This window comes from Lates calcarifer, linkage group LG7_1 (genome assembly GCF_001640805.2).
Source record: "Lates calcarifer isolate ASB-BC8 linkage group LG7_1, TLL_Latcal_v3, whole genome shotgun sequence".
In the NCBI taxonomy this organism is placed as follows: Eukaryota; Metazoa; Chordata; class Actinopteri; family Centropomidae; genus Lates; species Lates calcarifer.
The window spans coordinates 16,754,608-16,778,478 of NC_066839.1; the positions used below are offsets into that span (position 1 = coordinate 16,754,608).

General features: G+C 40.4%; 2 protein-coding genes across 5 annotated transcripts; one reads left to right on the plus strand and one right to left on the minus strand.

Annotated features, from left to right (window-relative positions):
• Positions 1-368: 368 nt before the first annotated feature.
• On the minus strand, positions 369-7,349 carry enpp5 (ectonucleotide pyrophosphatase/phosphodiesterase 5). 2 transcript variants are annotated; one of them, XM_018697938.2, is made up of 4 exons: positions 7,080-7,349; positions 5,120-6,022; positions 4,440-4,616; positions 369-2,969 (listed from the first exon to the last, which is right to left on the minus strand). In XM_018697938.2, the coding sequence occupies exons 2-4, from the start codon at positions 5,997-5,999 to the stop codon at positions 2,566-2,568; spliced, it is 1,461 nt and encodes a 486-aa protein (XP_018553454.1). In that variant the 5' UTR covers positions 6,000-6,022; positions 7,080-7,349; the 3' UTR covers positions 369-2,565. The 2 variants fall into 2 exon arrangements, with proteins under 2 accessions (XP_018553454.1, XP_050927934.1); XM_051071977.1 differs by lacking the exon at positions 7,080-7,349 and having other exon boundaries at positions 5,120-6,041.
• Positions 7,350-11,952: 4,603 nt separating this feature from the next.
• Positions 11,953-20,288, plus strand: hmgn3 (high mobility group nucleosomal binding domain 3). Of its 3 annotated transcripts, none has more exons than XM_051071979.1 (7): positions 11,953-12,151; positions 13,998-14,048; positions 14,333-14,362; positions 16,554-16,604; positions 17,195-17,293; positions 17,555-17,654; positions 17,759-19,487. In XM_051071979.1, exons 1-7 carry the CDS (start codon positions 12,137-12,139, stop codon positions 17,815-17,817), a joined length of 405 nt encoding a protein of 134 aa, XP_050927936.1. In that variant the 5' UTR covers positions 11,953-12,136; the 3' UTR covers positions 17,818-19,487. The 3 variants fall into 3 exon arrangements, with proteins under 3 accessions (XP_050927936.1, XP_050927937.1, XP_018553434.1); XM_051071980.1 differs by having other exon boundaries at positions 17,771-19,487; XM_018697918.2 differs by lacking the exon at positions 17,555-17,654 and having other exon boundaries at positions 11,959-12,151; positions 19,470-20,288.
• Positions 20,289-23,871: the final 3,583 nt, after the last annotated feature.

The window sequence follows — 23,871 nt, forward strand, 5'->3', positions numbered from 1 at the left end:
CATTCTATTCACAGGTCTAAATTGGGGATACCAGTCTAGTTTTGAGGATTGGGATAAGGGTGTTGCAGTGTTTTTGTAAGCCAGTGAGAGGGTCCAATGAAAACATGAATAACACTGAGGCAAAACATATCATTTAACAACTTGTAATCCTTATTTATGCCAAATAAAGTAAATTGCTGTTTTTATACAGGGTTTGTCTGCCATTACAAACAGATCTCTCAAACTGTTTGACCTTTTTCTTGTCAGCACCCGTGAGCAAAGCAAAGACATGAATGGTGTTGACTAACAGACTATGTGTAAAGGTCCTGGCCTTGTACACAAACACATACACATACATTCAGAAAATGCAAAAAACACATCACATTGCATTCAGTTTCACATAAGTCCCTTTATTTTCAGAAGACTCTTTAATTGCATCAATGTGGCAAAGATAGTTAATTTGTAAATTATATTAAATATCCATATTTCAAATCCAAGGTAATAATCAACTGAGATAAACCTGATCTAAGATTTATTCTTTTCTAATAATTTCAAATGAATTACTTAAATATAGTATGGATATATTTAGTTTCTCTGTCAACAAGTCAGGGGAAAAATTATCAGACAACACTTTTCTTTCATAAAACAAGGCAATTATCAGAAAATTAACAATTTCAATATAAATGCTTTCAATTTATGAATTAAATTTTTGTAAAAAGTATGTACTCACAGTGATGTCTGTCATTTTTGGGCACAGGTATTAGTCATCTAAAAGCATAAGAAGAAAACTGAACCAATTCTTTCTGAAAAGATTCTGAGAAAATATTTGAATAATTTACTGGCAGATCTGGATTCTACTCGATTTTCTATGATTACACTAATTAAAAATCTTTTTGGCAAGAGGCACCTAACTTTTTTCATTATTTTAAATAGCAACTACGAACAAGAAGTGCAAATTATACATGACCTAAGAAGCATCCAACTACTGCCCCTTCGTTCTGTTTCATTTCTATCCTGTAGTGCAAATCAGGGGAACAGTTCTTGCAAGTCATGCCAAAATAGTCTTCTCAATCAAGCAACAACAAAACCCTCAAAATTCCTACGACAAAATACTGACCAATAGCAATTGCACTTCACATTTCACCCACAAATGGCCATGGTTATGACGGTCAACATGTGAAGGAGTGGGCAGTACACAGTCATCTACATGGTAAAACGCCCTCTCAACACAAAGGCTACCAAAATTTTTTTTTTTTTAAACAACTTACACACAAACGATTGCACACATTAGAGAGATGTTTTCTGTTAAGTTAAAAGGCAAATGGTAACTGACTACTAAAGAGCAAGGTCGTGATGCGATGGGCTCATGGAATGACCAACATATATGAGCAGTAGCCTGGCACACTGAGTGAGTCTTTAGTGGAACATCTGCTTCCAAGTAACATTCAAAAGTAACACTGCTTCCTATAAATCTCATGTAAGTAGTTGGGTTTTGAATACTTCAGCTTAATCACAGCATTTGTAAAGTAACTTCTAATTCAGTGCGCAGACCACAAGTAGAGCAATTGGTGGGAAAAAAATCTGACAAGGCCTTGATGCTTTTTTATCTTACAACATACAAATCTGCTTTGCATAGATTTGAAAATGTTGAATAAACCAAATCTACTGATGATCATATAACTGTAGTAAAGGTAAAGGTGTCAGTATGCTTCAGTAGAAGTGGTTTCTGGAATACTGAATAACATCTGATGTTGCCTTCCTCGATACCTTACTGACATTGGAATTGGGAGGGGGCTGTGTCTGACAATTTCTGTAATTTCCAACAGCAACAATCTGATAATCATGGCCACCTCACGCAGCAACTGGCCAGGTCGCGAAAGGTAGGCAGGATTTTCAACTTTCTCAAGCTATTTTTTTTCTTTGTTTTCCTGGACACAACAGAGTGCAACATTATGAATGCCATCAAGGAAAGATTGTCTAAAAGTGTGCACAGTTATTTCCATTAAAAAAAAGAATTATTGCTTCCAAGCCTTTCTATGATGGCAAGCTTTTCATCCTGCCTTAGAGTGTGGCTGTTCCTAACAGCTACCATCCCTTTTACCTTCAGATAAGATGGTTTGTTTTGAGCATACTGACATCTTAATATTATCCAAGTCACATTTTTGGCCACCAGAGGTTCATACTTGTCAGAATCTCAGGTTATATTTCCACTCCTAGCTTTGATGTTTTTTTTTCTTTTTCTTTTTTTAACTTTGTGACAATGAAAATGATGAGATGATATTAGGTAAAATTCACAATCAAAGCAAAGCCACTATAAAGCCCATGTAAAGGTTTACTATCTTGATTACGCCTGCACCAGAAGCAAAACCCACACATTTCCCTCACACTTGGGCAAACAAGATGTACCTCAGTACATTATTACGAGGTTAGATTAGATTTTCTTGATCTCCAACTAATAAAAGAGCAGCACAATGGCAATTAGTGGTGTAAGGGAGGCGTTTAGGGAATGCTTCTGGGCAGAGCAGACTACCTTGGGGAGCAATACCTCCTCTTCTTTTATGTCTGCCATTCTTCCTGTTTCTTCAGCTACAGGTGCAAGTCCTCTTGCAGTAAGGGCTGTGACATCTCCCTGCTTCTGTGTTTTAGTGAGGGCAGCTGTTTAAGCGTCACTTGTCTGATGTAGAAAACCAAAAAGCCAAGCACCATCACCACGCTGATGAAAGAGCCTACGACGGGGGCGTAGGAGTACTGGTTGACCCTTGGAGGTGTGCTGGGTGTGGTTGGAACTAGCTCTGGGTACAGCAGGTCCTTAACATTTAAGAGGGAGCCGTTGTTCGGCATAGGGCGGATGGACAGGATGTGGCACATGAGAGGGTAAAGATCGACAGAGCGCATGGAGGTTTTCACGTAATTCTGGCGAAAGGCCGGCCCACGGGCCACGAACACAGGCTGCATGCTACGTAAGGTGTTGTCGTAGCCGTGGTTTCCCACTGCAGAAAAAGCACAAGAAACACATTTAATATAAAAGAGGTGCAATGCTTTGATATTAATTATTCTTGCATTGTTAAGCCACAGATCTCTATTTTCCACAATCCATGAATCACAGGCAGCACTTTTTGATCACAAATTTATGGGATCTGCTGGTACTGCTACTCTCTATCATGATTTACTACCATCACTGCTTGGCCCAGCTGACTGGTTACTGCTAAATCAATCACAGCTAGGCACAAGCAGAACTGGAAATTAAATCAAGACACAGAAGCACAAAGACCTCTGATGAGGCTTCTCTTAGTGTGCTGTGAGTAAAATCAATACAGTTAATCAGAGCTGCTTGTGATGGCAGCATTAGTGGGTTTGACAACCATCCAATCGAGTACTATATCTCAGACCTATCTTGCCTCAAAGGTACCTCACAGAGTCTTTGACTAGTAGTAATGCTATGATGGAATGCTTTTATGATTTTTACATTTTGTTTGTATCATATACATGTATGAGGTTGTAAATGTGCAGACATATGGGCGACACATTAAACAGTACTGCCCATGGTTTTGGGCTATTCCACACTGATCGAAGTTGGATTTAACATGCAAACAAATCTAGCAATACACCACAAAGGCATGGAAGAGGAAGTCTGCTAGCAAATAAACATGGATTTACAAATGTTTTATGAGGACAGAAATACATTTAACACGTTTGTTAGACCTCAAAGATACATGTCATGTAACACCCTGTGGACCACATTTTAAGCTTTCTGTTGAACGCAACTTTACCACATGCACAGTACTTATGTGGGTAATTAATAAATATTGAGTAGAGGTAGCACAAACTGTAAACAGACTGTAAGAATGATGCTACAGTTTATATTTGAGTGTTGAAACACACTGCAATAATAAACAGTGCATCACCGTTTCTTTTGGCCAACTGCTCAAACAGCTGGACAATACAAACAACTTCTGCCATGCAGCATATTATCATAATACACATATCTAGCTAGGCAATCTCACACCATGTTGTCAGTGAACAAAGAGAATCAGCAGGTTTTTTCCCAGCCACCAGATCATTCTACTGATTAACCAAAGAGGAAGAATTATGCAAGTAAAATTAGCTCAAGTCTGCAGCTGCATTAAATACTTTGGCCTCCATGATACAAGGTTTGAGATCTCTAATCTAAAGGGGGGGGTGTTTGAAAAACACCTGCTTAATTTGAATTGGATTAAAAAAAATAACTGCTCTTGGAGGCAGTACAAGAACATCCAAACCCACTCACACATTCCTGCCGTTTCTAAGGGAAAACAAATAATGGCTTTCTTTAATTACAGCTCATATAACATGAGCTTTGGTTCAATGACTGACTAAAATCTCCTGTGAAGCTATTAATAGAGCAGATGAAAGCTGCTGTTGAAAAAAGCTACAAACCAAAATACTGTCTCAATACAGATTGATTAGGGTCGAAAACGTACACATGAAGGGCCCGGTCCTGTTCTGCATGACAGTCCAGCCCTCTTTGGCCTCGATGATGATGGGCATGATCCTGTTGTTGTGCTGATAATGGAAGTGCTTGGGGATTTCTTCTTTCTTGTATACCACCATATTTGGGTTTGCATCCACCAGCTTATTGTACACCTCTTCAAGCTTCCCTGGAAGAGACAAAAATTAGATTTCAGGATAGGTAGCAAATGAGAAAGAAATTCAGCATTTCAGAAATGCTACTGATATTTATGTGTAACTAAAAATTTACATAAATTGCTGAAGAAAAGCAAAATGACAGATTAAATCATCAAATCTGGTTAAATCTTAAGCATTCTTACTCAAAAATTATGCTTCTCTGCTTATTTACCCTCTATTACAAACTTACTCCTCTTAAAATGTATCCGTCCATGTACCCATTAAAGGGACTGTTCAGCGTTTTCATGCATTAGCTTATTTCACTTTCTTGCCATGAGTTTGATGTCTGTATGACGAATATAAAGCCAGCACTGGAAGTTGGTTAGCTTAGCTAGGAAGTCACTGCACCCATCTAGTCCATTATAAACCTCACACAACACCACATTTGTCATTTATCATACAGAAAAGAGTGGTATTAACCCTCTTATCTAACTCTCTGCAAGACAACAAAGTGCATTTCCCAATGTGTCACTACCTTCTTTAGGCAGTATTCCCACCACTGGACTCTTATCCACCCAGGTGTATAGGTCTCTGCTGACATACTCATCCAGCTCTATTATATTATCAGTGAAAAGCTGTGTCATCCCGTGGTCACTGGTCACTATCAGGTTCACTTTCTCATACAGCCCGGCTTTCTTTAGCTCGTTAATGAGGAAGCCGAGCTTCTCATCAATCCCAGCAATGACTTCATCCATGAGGGGACTCTGAGGTCCCAGGTTGTGTCCGCTCTCATCGGGCTCCTCCCAGTAAAGAACTCCAAAATCCACCGCTTCCTCGTTGGGTGCAGAGAACCACTCAATAATCCGTTCCACTCTGGTTTCAAAGGAGATGGAGGCGTTGTACTGGAGGAATTGAGTGGGGTACATGCCATGGATCCTCACATCAGACCCAGGCCACATTGCCGCCCCGCTCCGCCCTCCAGCCTTCTGGATGGTCACCCAAAGAGGGACTGCCTCTTCCCACCATCGTGAATCATAAATACTGTCCGTCTCCATGGAGAAGGATCTGTTCAGAACGGGGTCGTACATCTCGTTGGCCACAATGCCATGCGTCTCAGCGTACAGACCCGTAACCAAGCTGTAGTGGTTGGGGAAGGTCTTGGTGATGTAAGCGTTCTCCACCTGCTCCACCGTCACCCCCTCATTCATGATGCTACGGAAGTTCGGCGTCGGAACACGATCCACGTAGTCCCAGCGGAAGCCGTCGAAGGACAGGAGCAGCAGCTTGGGCCGGTTCATCCCGGCGTGTCCCCTCCGTCCATGTTGGTTCAAGCGATGGAGAGAGACCAGAGGCAGCAGCAGGGCCCACAGGCAGACCAGAGGACTGCAGCCTCCTCGCAGCAAGAAGCCCAGCATAGTGCAGTGTGTGATGACACAACCTAAGAACACATACAGAAACTGCTGAGGCTAAGTAATCAACCTATTATGTGGTTAGAAGAAACAATATGGCCAAAAGTATACAGACAACCCTGCCCACATACTTGTTGTTCTGGATGTTTTTGTGGTTTGGTTTATGCCTATTAGTTCCAGTGAAAGGAAATCATAATGCTACAGCATAAACAGAGTGATAAAACAATAATGTGCTTCTAATAGGGTTGCAACCAACAATGTATCTAGCTGTCATGTCAACATTTAACAGCAACAATATGTATTTAGAAAGGCCTTTCTTTTAGTTTTCACACAAGATTTTATGTAGATTAGTAATGAGGCAAGTCATTTACCAAGGAAAAATGCTAAACATTTGCTGATTCCAGCCTCTCAAACATACTGCAATTTCTGTTTTATGACTTAATAAACTGTCTATTGGTTTGCAGACACTGGATCCTGGCAAACTTTTGATGGGCATTCTTCCCTATTCTCTCACATTATTCAATTCATCAGAAAACTAATAAACAGATTCAATAAAATAATCAACATTTGCAGCAGTAGTGTAGATATGATGACCAAGCAAATAAGAACTTAGATCAGAGAATTTGTTGTAATATTAAAGGCTCGATCCTAAATCCCAGGCAATAATCAGCCTTATGGAAAGATATTGGTATTAGTGCAGCTGCACATTACACACAAGTCAGACTGAAACTAACCAAACCAGTTAGGCACATAAACGCATTAACAGTGAAGATATTACGGGTCAGGAGAGCAGTGATGTCATTGGAAATTTGGCAGACTGAGGATATAGCGACTGCAATGCACCTGTAAGAGCGACTTAAGTAGAGATTAAATAATGACAGCCTTCTTTTTTCCACAGTCAGACAAATTTAAGAGGAGACAGGCTTTTGTGCTGCAGAGCTAACAGCTAAAACACGAAGCTCTGCCTGCAACAAGACAAACACAAACACACACAGACACACACACAGCAGTGAGTGCATTAGCTGAACATTATGCAGAAATGTCACAAATTCAAAACGCAAAACGTCGCGCTGTCAACAAGCTCACCTCGTTATCTGATCCTGCACAGGCTCGCCTTGCGCTGCACGCCGAGATAAACAGCCGGACTCGGCCTATACCAACCTTCTGCGTTATTTACCTTCCCTGTCGGTTTTTATTTACAAGATATGAAGCCGAACCAGAACGCACGAAGACAAAAGGCTGCCCGGTGTTTCCTGCAAGTGCATGCTTCGCCTCTCGAAGAGCTGCATCCCCTAAATTCACTGCGATCGAGAAGTGCACAGGTCCCAATGACGTAATGTAGGATGAGGAAGAGGGACGGGAGGGGGGAGGAGGGACGGAGGGTGGGGGGAGGCTCCAGTAGTTATTACAAACAGACACACTGGTGTCAATCAGGCTCCAATCGTTTTTGCTCTCATATTAATGAACAATAAATTGACACGATGTTATTTTTTCCTTGTGTCTGCAAGGTCGTTACGTTTACAGGTATGAACGCAGAGGAAAAGTGCACTCAAAAAGATGCTCTGTACTAAAAATAGTGCACTTGAAAGACATTTCTGCTCTATTTCTGTCAATACTTTAAAAAACAAACAAACAACAAACAAAACATGATAATGCTGGAGGTGCAATGCAATAGTCGTCCTGCAACAATAATGACTAAAACTGTCCACAAGGTGTCAGTCACGTCCTGTCTACAAGTGGCTTTCTTCCCTCTCTGTTATAAAAAAAAGATGGCATCTCAGATATGTCGCTGCCTGGTCAGAGTGAGCCTATTTCTGACCCTCTGGCAAGAGCTTCCATCTCTACAGAGAGAGAGAGATATCAACTTACTGAAGCTCGTTGCGTGAATGCATCATTCTAATTTTCTCCATCAGAGCCTATTCATTTGCTATAAATGCAATGACCAGCCACTTTTCTGGAGGCGAAATTATTTTTATGACCTTGATTTGTGATTATGGTCAAAAGCTCCACAACATCTAATAAACAGGCACTGAGATGAGATCGCTTTGTCAACTGTTTCCAGTTTTTAAGCCAACGTAAGTGAGAAGTCCTTTAAGTGCCCACAAAAATGGATATTTGAACATCTGTTCCGTTACAAACCAGGCAACCCCACCTGGTGATGAAGATCAGGTGGTATGATGGAAAGCAGCTTACAAAAACACCTTGTGGAAACAATCTTGTCAGCTGCTTTCTCCACTCAAAAATCATTTTTATTTAGTGTGCAGTAAACTTATATTTACAAAGTAGCTCATTATGTGTTGTATATATACCACAGTGGGCAGGAGGAACAGTCCTTCCTAACATTATTATGAGCTTTACACACAATAGCACAATAAAATAACAGTCTATTCTAATCCTCGTGAGATGTTTCAAGACTGTTGGCTAGGGATCATTTCTCTAGTTTGTGTTTTAACATTGGCTTGGGGAATTAACATCCATCACTTAACAGCAGTAGCTTTTGAGATGGCAACATAAAAGGGTATTACAGTTTAGTAATCTGGTTATAAAGACATAAACAGATTTACATTCAAAGAAACCCAGCCTCTTGAAACTAAAGGCACCAGAGCAAGGCCCTGACTCATTTCACTAAAAGAAATTTTGAGCCAGCCATAATTAGAATTTTCATAACTTTGACTACTATATTATAGGAAACATATTGCTGGTGTGTCAGCATGAATTGCTTCAAACACTACACGTGTTATATCCACCAGATCTGATGCATACACACATACATATTAATATCTTTTCCCTATTCAGATAATGCTCACAAACTGAGATCTATGGGGATATATGTCATGTAGGTTCACGTACATTACAAAACATCCCCTCCCATGCATATGTTGTGCTTATTCTCACAAAAATGTTTTTCATCATGGCTTAAACGGGACACTACAGCTGGCTGGTTTCTTTAAAGAATGTAGTGTTATTAGTCAAGTGACATCAGGCATCATCACAGGTATTTAAATCACACACAGCCATTTTTAGCCACGCTAGCTGCTAGCATGTCCACCACTTTGATCCCCTGACAATTTGTCTAGCACCACCAGCAGGTAGATGTTTGTGGTTTTGAGTGAAATGTCTGGAAACGATTAGACAGATTTTCACAATCACCACAACAAGGTGAAAATTCAATTTTGTCCAATGATTTGGTTTATGACCAAATTCCTGCAAAACTATTATTTCCATTGGTGGATAATTTGACTTATTACATCAAGCAGACAGCACTGCATCTATCAGCAAATACTCTGAGGGTGTAGGAGAACATTGGTTGAATATAACGAACCACTGGGACCACACTTTATTGACTCAAAAGTACAATTCAGTACCCTATTCTGTCAAAATAAATACTGTGCCACAATTTTCAAAGGTAAGTTAGTGTATATTTTGTGAAGCCAATCAAAGTAGATGCCACAGTTTATAAGCTTTTATTGATCCATAGTGTGTGTTTCTGTGTATGCATGTCCTTGAATGCTCAAAGATGTCTGTGCTCTCAACAGAAATGTTGGGCGTACAAGTTTAAAGACTCAGCATGGAAAATCTAGTGATAAGAAACCACAAAAGGAAAGCATCTGAGACAACTGATGCATTTACACAATATGTGACAAAAAGCTACAAACAAGAGAAAATGTATAAACACAACAGTGATGAGCATCCATCGCAATAAATGTGGAATAAAATCAAAAGTAATTTGGGGGCAGATTATTTCTTTTCATTAACGACTGCTTTTGAGCCTTTCTTTTATGTATGCATGTGCTGTACATGTTCCTCATTGTGTTTTTACCTTCCATTTAGCTGACAGTGTGAATCCATGCGGGAACAGTGGAGCAGCCATCAAGCTACCTGCTCCTGTGTGTTCTGGGTTGACTTCTAAAACAGTTGTGTATTCACAGCCATGTAGATATGGGGGGGTTTGTTTGGGCAGGAAAGCTCTGTCTTTCTCTATCTATTGTTGTGTTGCACAAGAATGTTGTGGTTGCTTTTGTTGATTTCTTTGTAGAATGTGTTTCATTGTCATTGTATGTTTAAAATGGTGAGATTTGCTGTAACATACACACTTAAACATTGTGGAATATGGTGAAAAGACACTTTTGTGTAGAAGACATTCTGGATGTTCATTGTTGCAAAGTTTGTATCACCACACAAGTGGAAGCACTGAATGTTATTATAAATTGAGCAATTAGCACAGCGCAGAGTTCCTGTGGCAGGGTTTGATTTGTCTGAGGATGATTCAGTTCTGACGTTTTACAGTAAAACACATTTCAAAGGTGCAACAAAGTAGATGATATATAAATATTTAAACTCTGTAGAAAAAAGTGTTCTCCACAGCTGGTTCTGGTACAAATTCACACAGTGAGAGAGTAGCTAGTGTTTAACAAGAATATTCCAGCTGTACAATATTGTGAAGAATAATGTAAAACAATCCTATGGCCTCCATCTTTAAACTACAGCAAATGTTAATGACAAAGCACATCTGTTGACAGCATCTCCCATCTTGTGTTACTAACCCTCTCAACAGTGGTTCTGTCTGTTTAAACAGACATAGAATTTGTAACCTGTGAAAGTAGTCATGTAATACTGAAGCAATAATTGTTATATGTACATTTATAAACTGTGGTGTGCACATGCTTTGTGTTTGGCAGGGGATGAAATTAAAAATGGGTTACTAAGCATGGTGTTAGGGGGTGTTAGGATTGATATATCCGTAAGGTCACATGAGTAGCACTCAGAGGGTCACTTGAGCTGAAGAGAAACTGAAGAACTTTTGGGACTGTGGGCCAATCTGAGTTGTCCTTGGGCCAGTCACAGGAGCCGTTTGACAGGACTCTTTGGCCAACCCAGGCTGATCAGACAGAAACTTGTTTCCCCTTTGGCTAAACACAGGGCACACTTGAGCTGTGTAAAAGTTGGTAGCCTACAAGGTTAACCAGAGGATAACTCAGTTGTGACCTCTGGCATAAGCATGTGAATCTCACAGACATACATTGGGAGAAAAAAAAGCACAGATCCCATATACACTGCTGGATCAGTATCTTACAAGTATTTAGTGGATCGAGCATTTAACATGCTGCAACCTGTGTACATTAAATATAATTTATTTGTCAATATTACTGTAAAATACCGTTCTTCCTTTCTGTGTTACATTCATTCATTCATTCACTCACAGCAGGCTGCACACTCAGTTCTAAGTTCCACAGCATCTCATGTGGCCTCATGTTATCTTACATAAAAATGATTCCTGTTCCAAGAATTCAAAGTGAGTTACACTAGTTTTACATGTGAGGGGGGAGATGCTAGAACTGGTGAATAGCAATGGTATCAGCCCAATGGTAAATGTCAAATACACCTGTCCTGACACTGATCTCACATATAAATGTGTAGAATCATGTGTGGTGTAGAATCATGAAAGAAACCACCCACAAAGTATCCAGTGGGCACTTAACAGGTCTAATTTTATCCTGCAATAATGAACTGTATCCATTGTATTGGATTTTTACTTGGTATCATGTTCCTACAGGGACTGGTGCTCTTTGCAGTGATATGGGTATTTGCTGTGCAAAACCGTGGTGTATGATTACTCCAGTTCTTTATAACCGAGAAACCCTACAAGACACAATGCTTTTCTGGAGCTCGTCCATGGCCGACATTGTGCCATTGTGCCCGTTTTTCTGGCCCTTTGTGTTTTATTTACAACATTCTGTGTCTCTCATCCTACATTACCCAGATCCACCGAGAGTCGGCCCCGCTTTCATTGGCCCGTCTCCACTTTCCCTCTCAGCCATCGCAGTCTGGTGGGATCTGCGCACAAAGAGCGCGGAGCCAATCACAGAGAGCCTCTGATAAATCTCGACCAATGTCAGCAACGCTATTATTTACATACAGACGAGATGAGCCAATCGGGAGTCAGCACAGGAGAGAATTTTGACCCCTCTACCCAATGGCTGTAGGAGGTATAGAGTTTTGGGGAGTGCATATAATCAACATATTATCGAAGGTGCTTAGATATTGATCCTGTATTTCGAGGTAGTTCAAATTCACCTCTCTTGGACCTTCGGGTTTGACCATAATTTTTTCCGCGCTTGGTGGAGAATAATTCACGCGTAAAAATGCCGAAGAGAAAGGTGAGTGTCGTTTGTGCCATCCAGCTCACTTCACTGTAGTTTTTCTGCTCTTGCATTTGAGGAAAAAATAGCGGTGCGCGATTTTGTGGCGACGTCGAGGCAGGTGAGGTGATGCCAAAGTTTGAGGAAGCGTCTTTTAGCCTGCAACCTTTCAGGTGTGTTTAACACGTCGTGGTTCGCACGGGAGATATTTCTTGAACAACATTTGATCTGTTTACACTGCAAATGTCCCTGTGTTCATCTCAATGGCCGTTCTTGTGGTCGTTTTATTTGTCACTTCCCTGTCCACTCTGCGCACTGGTGAAAGTCAGACGGACCCGCCGGATGGATGGATGCGTAAATCCCGTAGGAGACGTGCGTGATGGTAATTCTTCTGGGCGCGTTTCACGCATATAGGAGACTTATAGATTCTGAATAATGTGTAATTTAATAGAGAAAAAAGATCACCACCTCCCTGTCTCATTTTAGTTCTCTAGTAGTGATGAATGGTAGGCGCCAAGCCGACTGAACAAACCCATATCCAGATGAAGAGAAAGGAATAAAGAAAAGGGGATCAGAGACAATTGCGTGTGTTAAAAGAGACCGTGACACTGTCTGACAACAGCATTGCACGACGAGCTCCAGTGCATTGTAACAGTGCATACATGGAAACTGGCTTTTCTACCATCTATAAACTGCCATTGTCTGCGCAGATTCGCCTTTGAGGACAGAGAATGGGGGGCCTCCAGGGGCGGAGGTCGCCCACATGCAAATGATGCGATTGCCAACCTGCAGGCTTAAACCAACATTGTTCTTTTAATGGCGGGGGTGGACTCTCCTGTGCACTGCCCTTACCTACCTGCAGCCTGAATATACCATGTTCATGATAATCTCATCTAAATGAAGCCTGACAGCCCTCAGAGTGTGTTATTAGTCCAAATGAATCCATGTTTATATTCTATTATTCTCTAGGGGGATCTGTTCTTGGCATGCCCCCATTAAAATGATAATCACAGAGGTTCTATCATACATCATCATCAGATAATAAACTGAAATAGGTAAATAAGAAAATTCCAACTCAGATAGAAATTATGATTTAATTATGTGAGACATTAGTGTTGTCGATTTGTATTATTTACAGCAATAATACCAGCATTTTTTAAATCAATCAGGAAAATAAAATTTAAGAGTCTGAGAACTAATTATATTTTATACAATCATATTTAAAATCCATACTATATAAATAAACTATTCTAATGGGCTATGCGACAGTCAGACAGTAAATTAGGATTGGGATGCTACCAGAAGAAAAACAAATTTTGCTGGAACCATTTTTTTTTCACTTTCTTGATTATAGCATCAATCATTTGGTCTATTAAATGTCAGAAAAGAGTTTTAAAAAACACCTGACACCCAAAGATATACAGTTTACTTTCATGAAAACTAAGACAACCAAGTATTTATAAGAGTAGGATGAGCCAGTGATTTTTTTGCTTTAAAATGACTCATGATTTATGATTATCAAATAATTCATTATTTCTTTTTTGTCTGTTTCTGAACCTTTGACCTTTTCCCAAAGCTATACATCTTAATGATTTGCATTATTTGTCTTTATTATTCACCCTGGTTTACTGTATGACTTCATAGAAATGATGAGCTGCACAGTTACAGCTGAACAGACTAAACCCTAATGAACCAAATCCAATTTTCACAATCACCAATTTTCAGCTATAGAGAGGTAATATCATGCTCTAGGTGTGTGTATGGGTGGGGGGCTCTCGTGTGTGTGTGTGTGTGTGTATGTGTGTGCACCTGCACACACTCAGCCTGGTAACAGTTTCTCTGTTTGTTGCTTTATTAACTACAGTCTCCAGAGGGTCCCGAGGGCAAGGAGGCCTCCAAAGTCACAAAACAAGAGGTAAATGTTTCGGGTGTGTTTGTGTGCTGTGTGTGGGCGTGCAGGTGTGTGTTTGCGTGTGTATTTTTGTACTGAGAGTGTGTGTGTGTGTGCGTGTGTGTGTAAGTGTGTGAGTGAATGAGACAATAGACACATGACAGGTTAATGATTAGGACACTTGTAGCAGTCACCAAACAGATCAGCTAAAGATCAGGTCACAGAGGTACAACTGATATTTCTCTCTCTCTTTCTGTCACTGTCTCTCTCTCTCTCTCTCTCTCGTTGATCATCCCTTGCTCCGGTAGCCCACCAGAAGGTCAGAGAGATTGTCAGCGGTAAGTTTGGTTCTCCCCTCCCTGTCTTCACCTCTGTCACTGTCCTCTCCTTCCTCTCCCTGCCTCCCCCTCCTCCCGCTTCACTGTTATGAGATAATAAGTGTCATATTACCAAAGCTTAGAGTAAAGTCAATCTACAAATTCCATAAACACGTTTCCCCTTGTGTCTGGCTCAACAGGCATGTCTTTTCTCTGTTGTCTTTGTCCGTTCTCATTGTGGTCTGTTGCAACACCTTGTTGATATGTAGGGTTGCATGATTAAAAGTTTCAAAAGGTCCTGAGAGATGAGAGAATATTATTGTAGTGCAGATCTCAGATATACTTTAATAATTCAACACTAACCAAAACTAATAATGGAGAATGTTCAGTTTGCATCCATATAGGTTTGTTAGCCAAATCCTGGTAAAACTAATGATTATGGATGGCAACCACAATGCCATATTATCCAGCAAATTTATAAGTAGGTCATTTTTAAGTGATCACGCAGCCCTGCCATACAGACCATGTGTATTTATCTGTGTTGTACTTTGCATGTTGAACTCATGTATATAGAGTCTTTGCATGCCTTTGCACATTTGCATGTGCACCTTAAAGGAATAGTTTGACATTTTGGGAAATGTGCTTATTCTCTGTCTTGCAGAGAGTTAGGTGAGAAGATTGATAGCGCTCTCACATCTGTATACGCTAGATATGATGCTACCAGCTAGCAGCAAGCTTAGCATAAAGACTGGGGACATATCTTGCTTGTTTAATCTTTACAAAAAGCCAAAGTGTAAAAGCAACAAGTTGATGTAAGACAGTTTCTTAACCAGGTGACTTGTGGATACTCCAAGAAGTTACTGGGCTGTTTCCCCTTGTTTCCAGTTGTTATGCTAAGCTAACTGTCTTTTTGCTGTAGCCTCATTTTAAAGCAACATTATGTAACTATTTAACCTTAAAATAACAGCTTCAACTCTCACCTCCCACGAGAGGTGTGTAACGCTTGCCTAAAGCGTGTAACACTTTATGGTACTACGTCACACACAGAAGAAGCTAGCTCAATAATTCTTTCTTTCTTATATCAACCCCTTCAGTGACCTTTGTGCTTGTCGCCCGAGTGATTGATAGGCTTTGATTTTCTGTACACGAGCTGTTAGCTTCTTGAGGTACGCTGCCTCCAGTACCCATAACCGCGCGTACTTGGGCTCGGAGCCTAACAGAATTTGATGCGCCAGCGTCCTGTAATTGCAACTTGTGGCTGCAGAGGCCGCTGTTGCTGCAGTATAACAGACAGCATGAGAATGAGAGAGAGAAAGAAAGAGAGTAGGTGTATTTTCCCCAAAATGTCAATCTACTTCTTTAAGCTTTTGTTGTGACTTTTCATGAGAGCACTTTGTAAATGCTAAATTCTTTGCATGTTTCCTGAATTGATTTGATGTTTCCTCTGAATGCTTTCAGCAGTCAAATCATTTAATAAGATGTGACTTTTAGCAGTAAACCTGCACTGATATGTTGTCGTTATTGGCTGTTATTTAGACTGCATGACTTGTGTTTTCCAAATTCTGATAAGGTGTAGATCATTTTCTGCTTGTGACTATAAATGTTAAGCCCCACTTGCCAGCATAACAAGAATTTTTGACTTATTTATCTTATGCAGAGTATCAGGGATTTCTAAAGAAAAAAAAAGAAAAGGAAAAAAACAGGGATATTCTGAGAGAGAATCTCATGATTTAATTTTGTCACAGCAGTGTTACTGTAGCTTGTGGCTTCAGGGTAACGTGGGCCACACTCAGCAGCCTGGAAAAAGCTCTGCAGCAAACTTGCTCACACTGAATTTAAATTTAAACTCCCATCTGATATAGTCATTGCACAGTGGTCTGAGGTCAGTTCACTTTTAGAAGAGGGAGATATTTAAAACTACTTAGCACGGGAATATTGTCAAGTCCCATTGCTTAGAAAATACAGTACAAGCACTTCATCATTATTAACATTTACAGTGGGATCCAGTGCAGACATTCCAATCCTCTATGCGGTCTGTGTTCATCCTAATGAATTTTCTATGCAGCGCTTATAGCCAAACAAATAGAGCTGAAATACTCTGAAAGTGAAGAGAGGAGGGGGAACTAAAGATAAACTAATATTTCTCCAAGCATATACACTGATTAATAATGTGAGCTTGGTCTGTCCTAACTGGCTTTTGTGTAATTTGCAGAAACCTGCTCCACCCAAGCCTGAGGCCAAACCCAAGAAGGCCATCGTCAAGGTAAAAAAAAAAAAAAAAAAAAAAAAGAACACACACACACACACACACACACACCCATACACATACAACTACCCCTACATAATTTATTTATATCCCCATAAATTTGCAATAGTCTGAGGCAGGCAGTTGCCTCTCACTACTAGTTTATGTGCATAACCAAGGCCACTGGACGTGGAGAACTCACACAGGACTCCTTGCATAGCGAACACCCTTTACAGCTGTACCTACAGTATCCAGGACTGATTATTTCTCCTTTAGGAATTCACTGGTGTTTATTTAAAATATTTAAGTATTGATAAAGTGTCATAAGACTGTGATTTACAATACCAACATTCTAGTTTCACCTTTTATTTATATGATTTATTTTTATGACTTATTTTACAGCAGGAAACAGGAAATAACCTTTCTTAGTACACCAAAGGTGAAAATATAGGTTGAAATTTTTATTTATTTTTGGTATAGTGTTTTAACAAGTTCTTGTTTTTTGGTGAAAATTGATAAAAATCCAAAGGAGCCTCACACATGCTGATCATGTCTGCCATCACTTGAGTTTATATTCAGCATATTTTCGTCAATTTCTTTCAATGCAGAAGGTGGCAGATGATAAGGGGGCGAAGGCAAAGAAAGGCGGTGCTAAGGGAAAGAAGGAAGATGGCCCCGCCCAGAACGGAGAGACCAAGACCAATGAGGTACGTGGAGGGAAAACTTAAGAGGAAGAAACCTTTTAAAGAGGAAAATGTACATTCAGTCAGAGACCGACGTGAAAATAACAATCTCTATTCCCTTATTTTGTCAATTTGTGTATAAACATGAACATGTATGCATGCACCACACCTATATTCCCCCATAACCCCTGCATAACTACATCTGTTTCTTATCACTAATAAATCACATCTCTTTCCTCTCACACATTCTTGCTGACACGTAAACACACACACATGCACGCACAGATCTATGTGTCTCGTCCGTCTGTCAGTGTGTCATCCATCAGAAGCACCGCTCCCTCCTTGATGTCAGTGAGAGGGCAGAGTGAGACAGTCAGAGTTGAGGGTATGGTCGAGTGTTTCTAATCCTTCTTTGGTGTGTTTTGAACACTAATATACATCATAACTTAATACTGAAATTGTACAATAATGGAGTAAACATTTACCCAGTGTGCTTTGCAGTGCTGTGTGTATTGGCAAGAGAGAGGGAATACAGTGAGAGAGCGTGAGGAGGAGAAGAGAGAAGAGAGGATGTCTGGCGTTTTCCTTGCTGTGTGCGCTGAAGTGGGCCAAGGACAACTCTTTACACACGGGCAGGAAGGTTCTGTGCCGCTCACAGTGTGTGTGTGTGTGTGTGTGTGTGTGTGTGTGTGTGTGTATGTTTGTGACGTGGAAGATGATTGGCTAACTGTGTTATAGACAGCAGGCTCCACCAGTGGCCAGGCAGAGGAAACAGACAGGAGATGTTCGCTCCAGTGAGATCGCACGCACACACATTTTGATTCCTGAGTTGAAATAATGTTGATTCCTGCTGATACCAGAGGAGTTATGGGGTTCAGTGAGTAGCTTTCTGGAGCAATTTAGTGGAGAAAGAGGCCACACTTGTGTGCTGTGGAAGTGTGTGTCTGTCAACCAAGCCAATCCAAGCCAAGCCAATCTTGGGTGCACATGATTTTAGTCTGGAAAATACTCACTGAGGCTCATTTTAGCTGTAAACTTGAAGCTGGTCTCTTTCTCAAATTTAAGCGTCAGTCCAGTCTAATCACAAACATATTTTCTAGTGGTATGTAGTCCTGCAGCTTTGGCTTTTATTTGCTTAGGTTTTGAGATAACCGTATCTGACACAAAACATTGGGGATGAGTGGAATTTTTCAATGCTCAAATCATTGGAAAGTGACACTCGAAAAACTCAACAGCAGTGTGCCAGGAACAAGGTTGCATGCACTGTTGATAATCCACAAACCTCACTGGAACTACTTTCTACCAAAGAAGTAGTCCCAGAGATAGCGGTTCAAATTTCAAAAGGTGGATATCTGAGAACCTCAGCCACTCCCCCACCCCAAAAAAGGAAACTGTTGGTTACCACTAGCAGTAATTGAGAAAACAAGGGGCTGTAGCACAACATAAAGACTGGCAAAGTAGTAGGTGTTTATAGGCAGAGTTTGTTAACTTTGGACAGTCATGCTAGCTGTTTCACCCTCTTTCCAGTCATTATGCTAAGCTAACAGGCTGGCAGCTCTAGCTTCCATATATATGCAGACTTGAGAGTGGTATTGATTTTCTCACGTAACTCTCAGTAAGAAGTCAAAAAGATGCACTTCCCACTTATACTCCTTCAGTTATGCCTCAGAAACTCCAGTGACCTATTTCTTTCTTTGAATGTATTCTGAGAAGATTAAAGGTTAAATTTTAATACTTGCAGAACAGCTGCTGTGTTTTTCTATTTTGAAAAACCTTTGGCTTTCCAGGGAGCAGGCTTACCAAGTTATTTCATTACATTATTTACCCAAAGTAAAACCCCAAACCACTTCAAATCTAGAACACAAAGTTATTCAGATAACTCAGTGAAGATGCTTCCAGCAACAGACCCATCAAGCTAAAACCAAGCGCAGCCAAGTGAGTGGCACGTACATCCAGGTTATTGAGAGAGATCGTGTTTCATCTTCCAGCTGGTTAAAGGCTGATTCAGTTTAACGTAGAATTAATTTGGTCTACGCCCACTGAGGACTTGCCAGCTCGTCGTCAGACCAGACCAAGCAAAGAGAAAGTTGTGAGTTAGCTTCTTGAGGCTATTCTCAGTGGAGAGAATAAGGGGTAACACCTTAACATCTTAACCTGTCCGCAACTCCTCACTTCATTCTCCCCTCTTCCCTCCCTCCAGGTAACTGAAGCAGCAGAGGAGGCGACCGAGGAGAAGGCGTAAAGACACAGACTCGTCCCCTCTGACTCCATGGCAGCAAAGCATCTTTTTTTACTGACGATTTTTGTACCATGCTGAATTTTTTTTAGACTTGTGATAGTAGAGATGGACAACCAGCAGCCCCCATCCCCATATGTTCACACTCCTTTCAGCTCCTCCACCAACAGTATGTTTTTGCTCGATTCTCCTCCCTCCTTTCTGTATCGCTACACAGTATGCCTCTCAGAAGCAGAAAGACCGAATGAAGTGGTTTTATCAGACGGCTGCAGATGTTCTTCATCTTACCTGAAGAGGGGCCATAAACACGACTGTTACAATCTTAAAACCAGCTCTGCCTACATTTGTAGTCATTCTTCACAACAAAAGATCATCATTATTACCGGGCACTCTGACTAATTAAGAGATGCTTCAATGCCCCTTGCCTGATGGTAAAGTTGAGGATTTGTGGATAGCAGTGTGGATGCAGAGCTGCGAGAAACCAGGGCCATCGTCACCATGGAGAACATCTGCAGCTTTTTAAAAATCTCACTTTTTAGAAATTACCACCACTGTGTTTCACATAGCTCCTTTTGTATGTGTGTGCTGGAGTGAGTGTGTTTGTGGGTCTCTGTGTTTGACTTTGTTCACTTTGCCCCCCCTCCCCGAACGCCTTGTCCTGCAGCAGAGTGACATAGCAATAATGAGTGGTGCTTCTGTTCTAGATGGCTCTATTGGCTTTGGACCCTCTGGGCTTCATCCTGTTGGGAAAATATTTTGAAATAAAAGAAAAAGTTGATGTCACGTGGCAGTGTGTTTGTTTTTCAGCGCCTCTTGTCTTACTGGTGAATAAAGTGCTAACACTAAGTGCGTTACACAGATATTTGTAGACAGCAATGTCTTTGTTAACCACCAGTATATTGTAATTGTATACCTTCACACATGCTGGTTTTTGTAGTTTGGAAAACTCAGGTAATCTGTGCAAAGCTTTGTGCAAGTGTACGCGTGTTGCATGTGTTCTGCTTTCATGTTCAGAGTTTCTAAACCGATACAAAGCCTCCCCTGCCCGTCTGTGTATATCTTTGTGTGTGTGTGTGTGTGAGGTCGCCAGGGGCACGTGGCTGTGTTAAATACAACTGCTGTGTCAGGAAGTGAAAGGTCAGCATTTGCCAGAGTGGTAGGACCCAACGAAACCATGCAGTCTCTTCATTGCGGTACAAGCTGTCACTCACACTCAGAGACCAATGACAAGTTACCCTGTTTTAACATGTGGAGATGTGGAGTGATGATGCCTGAATACCACACACATACTGGAGAGGCCAATTAAAACATATTATCAGGAGCCTCAGTCAAAAGTGTGATACCTCTTTTATATGACTGCACCAGCAGTAGGACTGTGCAGTAGGAAAGCACTGAATAAATCTAAATATTCATTTGAAAGGTTTGTTTTTTATGTGAAAAATCCTCTGCTGGATAATCTCATACACCATATCACTGAAATCTAAAGTAATGCTGCGCAGGCACTGTATTTATTAAAATCTTTGTGCAGGCATGCAGACTTATGTAGCTACAAGAAGATGATGACAGTGAATAATGATGATAAGTTCATTGAAGCACTGAGTAGAGCTACAAGGGCAGTACAAGCAGGGTTGATACAAACTATAACTTAACAGCACAGCAGGTACATAAAGATATCAGCCCCCTGTAATAATATCTTTGAGTGCTTGTGGCATTATGAAATCTTTCGACGCAAAGGGAATGGATTATTGTATCTGACCAGATCTCAAAACCTTTCAGAAATTCTCACAGTGCATGAGCAGAAATATACATGAGACGTGGTAAAAGCTGCAGAGTTTGAAAATAATAGAAGACACAGTTGTTTCTGTATCAGAGGTCCCTTTTGTGTCCATTACAAACAAATAAGCAGTTAGGTGTCTCCTGGTAGACTCTGTGTGGTCACTAATAATCAGTGAATGCCTATTTATGCTTCAAGATGAGAAAATCTGTAACTGACTATATTTCTCCTCAGTACTCATAACCTTTGACTTGTCTGTGGCCTCCTGCTCAGCTGAGTGGTACAGAGTGAGGTTGCCTCCTTGTGGCCACGTCAGTCAGCACAATAACAACTACACCTGATGGGTCAGGATGAAAGGTAAATTGCAAGAGAATGACTGGGCCTAGAAATTCAGCATCGTGGTGTGGCCCTATTCCACACCACAATGTTATGTTATGTTTTCCCTGGCCATAAAGCCTGTGAAATATGTATTACAGATAGTCAGGTAGGTCTATTGGTTTAAGAGACCATCCTTCAAGTGGCTGACACATCTAAAGGTGGTATTAACTCCCTAACAGCTGCACGGCTGTTGTACAGGTATTTAACTTTCACTATTTTTTTTTCACACCAGTTTCCAGTATCAATGGGGGGGGCATGCAAAAACAAAATAATCATCAAATAAGCATTGCATTATTATTATAAGGTCTGGATTTACTTACATTTCTGTAATGGAAACTGCTTGTCAGGCAACTCTACTTGATGTGATGTGATTACGCACCAACCCAGGTCCATAGGAAGAGTGACAAATTCAGCCTTCCATGACATGAGCATATTTGGCACAACCAACCTTAGTGTCAAACTCTGCCAGTGGACAGTCAGTGTATAGACAGGTCCAAAAGTCTAAGATCACTTCCCCATTCGTGTGCATGAGAAAGTGGACTTTTGAACCCCACTGTAAGTCAATGCAGGAAAAGCAGAATATGCCTTCTGCTTCCTCCCCAAGAAAGGAGTACGCCCACCTATGTTCCAGAACACTTGGAAAATTTGGTAGTTGGTGTAGCCACTGGATGATCACATCCTGTCCTGAGTCTCTTCCTGTCCATGATATAGTATCTGTATTATTAGTACCAAAAATAATCCATAAGTACAAAGCAAAGCATACAATAATGAAATTAAAAACAACAGAAATGAGGGTGACACATGGGTCTAGACAGGATTTGGGGGAAGACGCATGGACTCCAAACTGCCTGTTACGTTTGCAAAACAATGCCAATTCAGACATGATATGGCAAAATGTATATGTGATGTATATGTTGGATATTAATTTGATTATTCAAATGTTATCACTAACAAATACACAGAATTAAATTACTGAAAATGAGAGGAACCAGTTCCTCCCCCATTATGTAAGTGTGTCTGCAATTAACAGGAAAAGCATGAGTGTACTGTGAAAAACTACATTAAAGCTGTGTTAAAGCCAATTTCTTTAATTTCATTCAAATTAAATTTCAATAATTGACCAAAAATTGATCAGTCATCTGTTCAAGAGTTTCAGACACAAACTGCTGTTTCCTGCCAGGGTTTTAAGTAAGAAATGTGCTATGCAAATATGAGAGTGGTCTCTAAACCATTGTCTGTGATTTTTAAAATTACACAATTGGATTAAAAAATTATTTGGTACATTATACATTATATACAAAGATAAGGTACTGGCAATAACTCCTTTTTAGGGTAGATTACACCATATTAACACCTGCTGAGATCCACATGATTTATAGAGATGAAAAAGAAAACAATGGAAGGAAATGTGTGAAATAAAGTTCAAGATACACCTTTTCAGAAGTGTTTTACATTCTTTGGTTATTTGTAGGTGCGTACATGTATTTAACACATTGAATTTGAAGTTGTGGATTCCCTATAGGTTGCTGTAATAAAACACAGTGTTAGCCTCTCTTAGGAGGTGGATTGTTTCGCAGTTAATTAAGTTATCTCAAAGCAGTTCTGACAGAATGTAAAGAACTAATATTAAATGGTAAGTAGAGTAATTACTTTTGCTTTCATGTGTGTTTTACTTCAAATAAGACAAACAGTTCATGAGGTCAGTAAGAAGAGAGTAGAGGCCTGTTTTGAGTTGGTTAACTGCTTTTAAATATAGCAGTTTAATTAACATATACTCCCTTCACTTAAACAATTGGATAATACGATTTAATATAAGACCTTGTCCAAAATATAAGACCAATGTTGTTGATTTTATTCACAGCTGTCTTGTGAACCACAGAGTGTGCTGTCATGTAACCATTTCCTTAATAATCTGCCTTGATGGTCTATCTTGCACTAATGTCTCATTGCCATTAAATTCCTGTAACTCACGAGGTTTCATTCATTAAGCTGCATTCCCCTTCTTCTCCAACCCTTCCCCCATTTTACTGCCTGGCAGTATTTGGAGGAGAAATGGACGACTTCCCCACCAAACGGCTCCCAGAGAGAGTGGGTGTGTTAGCTAGACATCTTGTTACACAATAACGACAGAGTACTAAGCAGCGAGGATAACGAGAGCACACAAAATTAACAAAGCTACCTATTTTATTTAATGAAACCTAACTGAAACGGTTA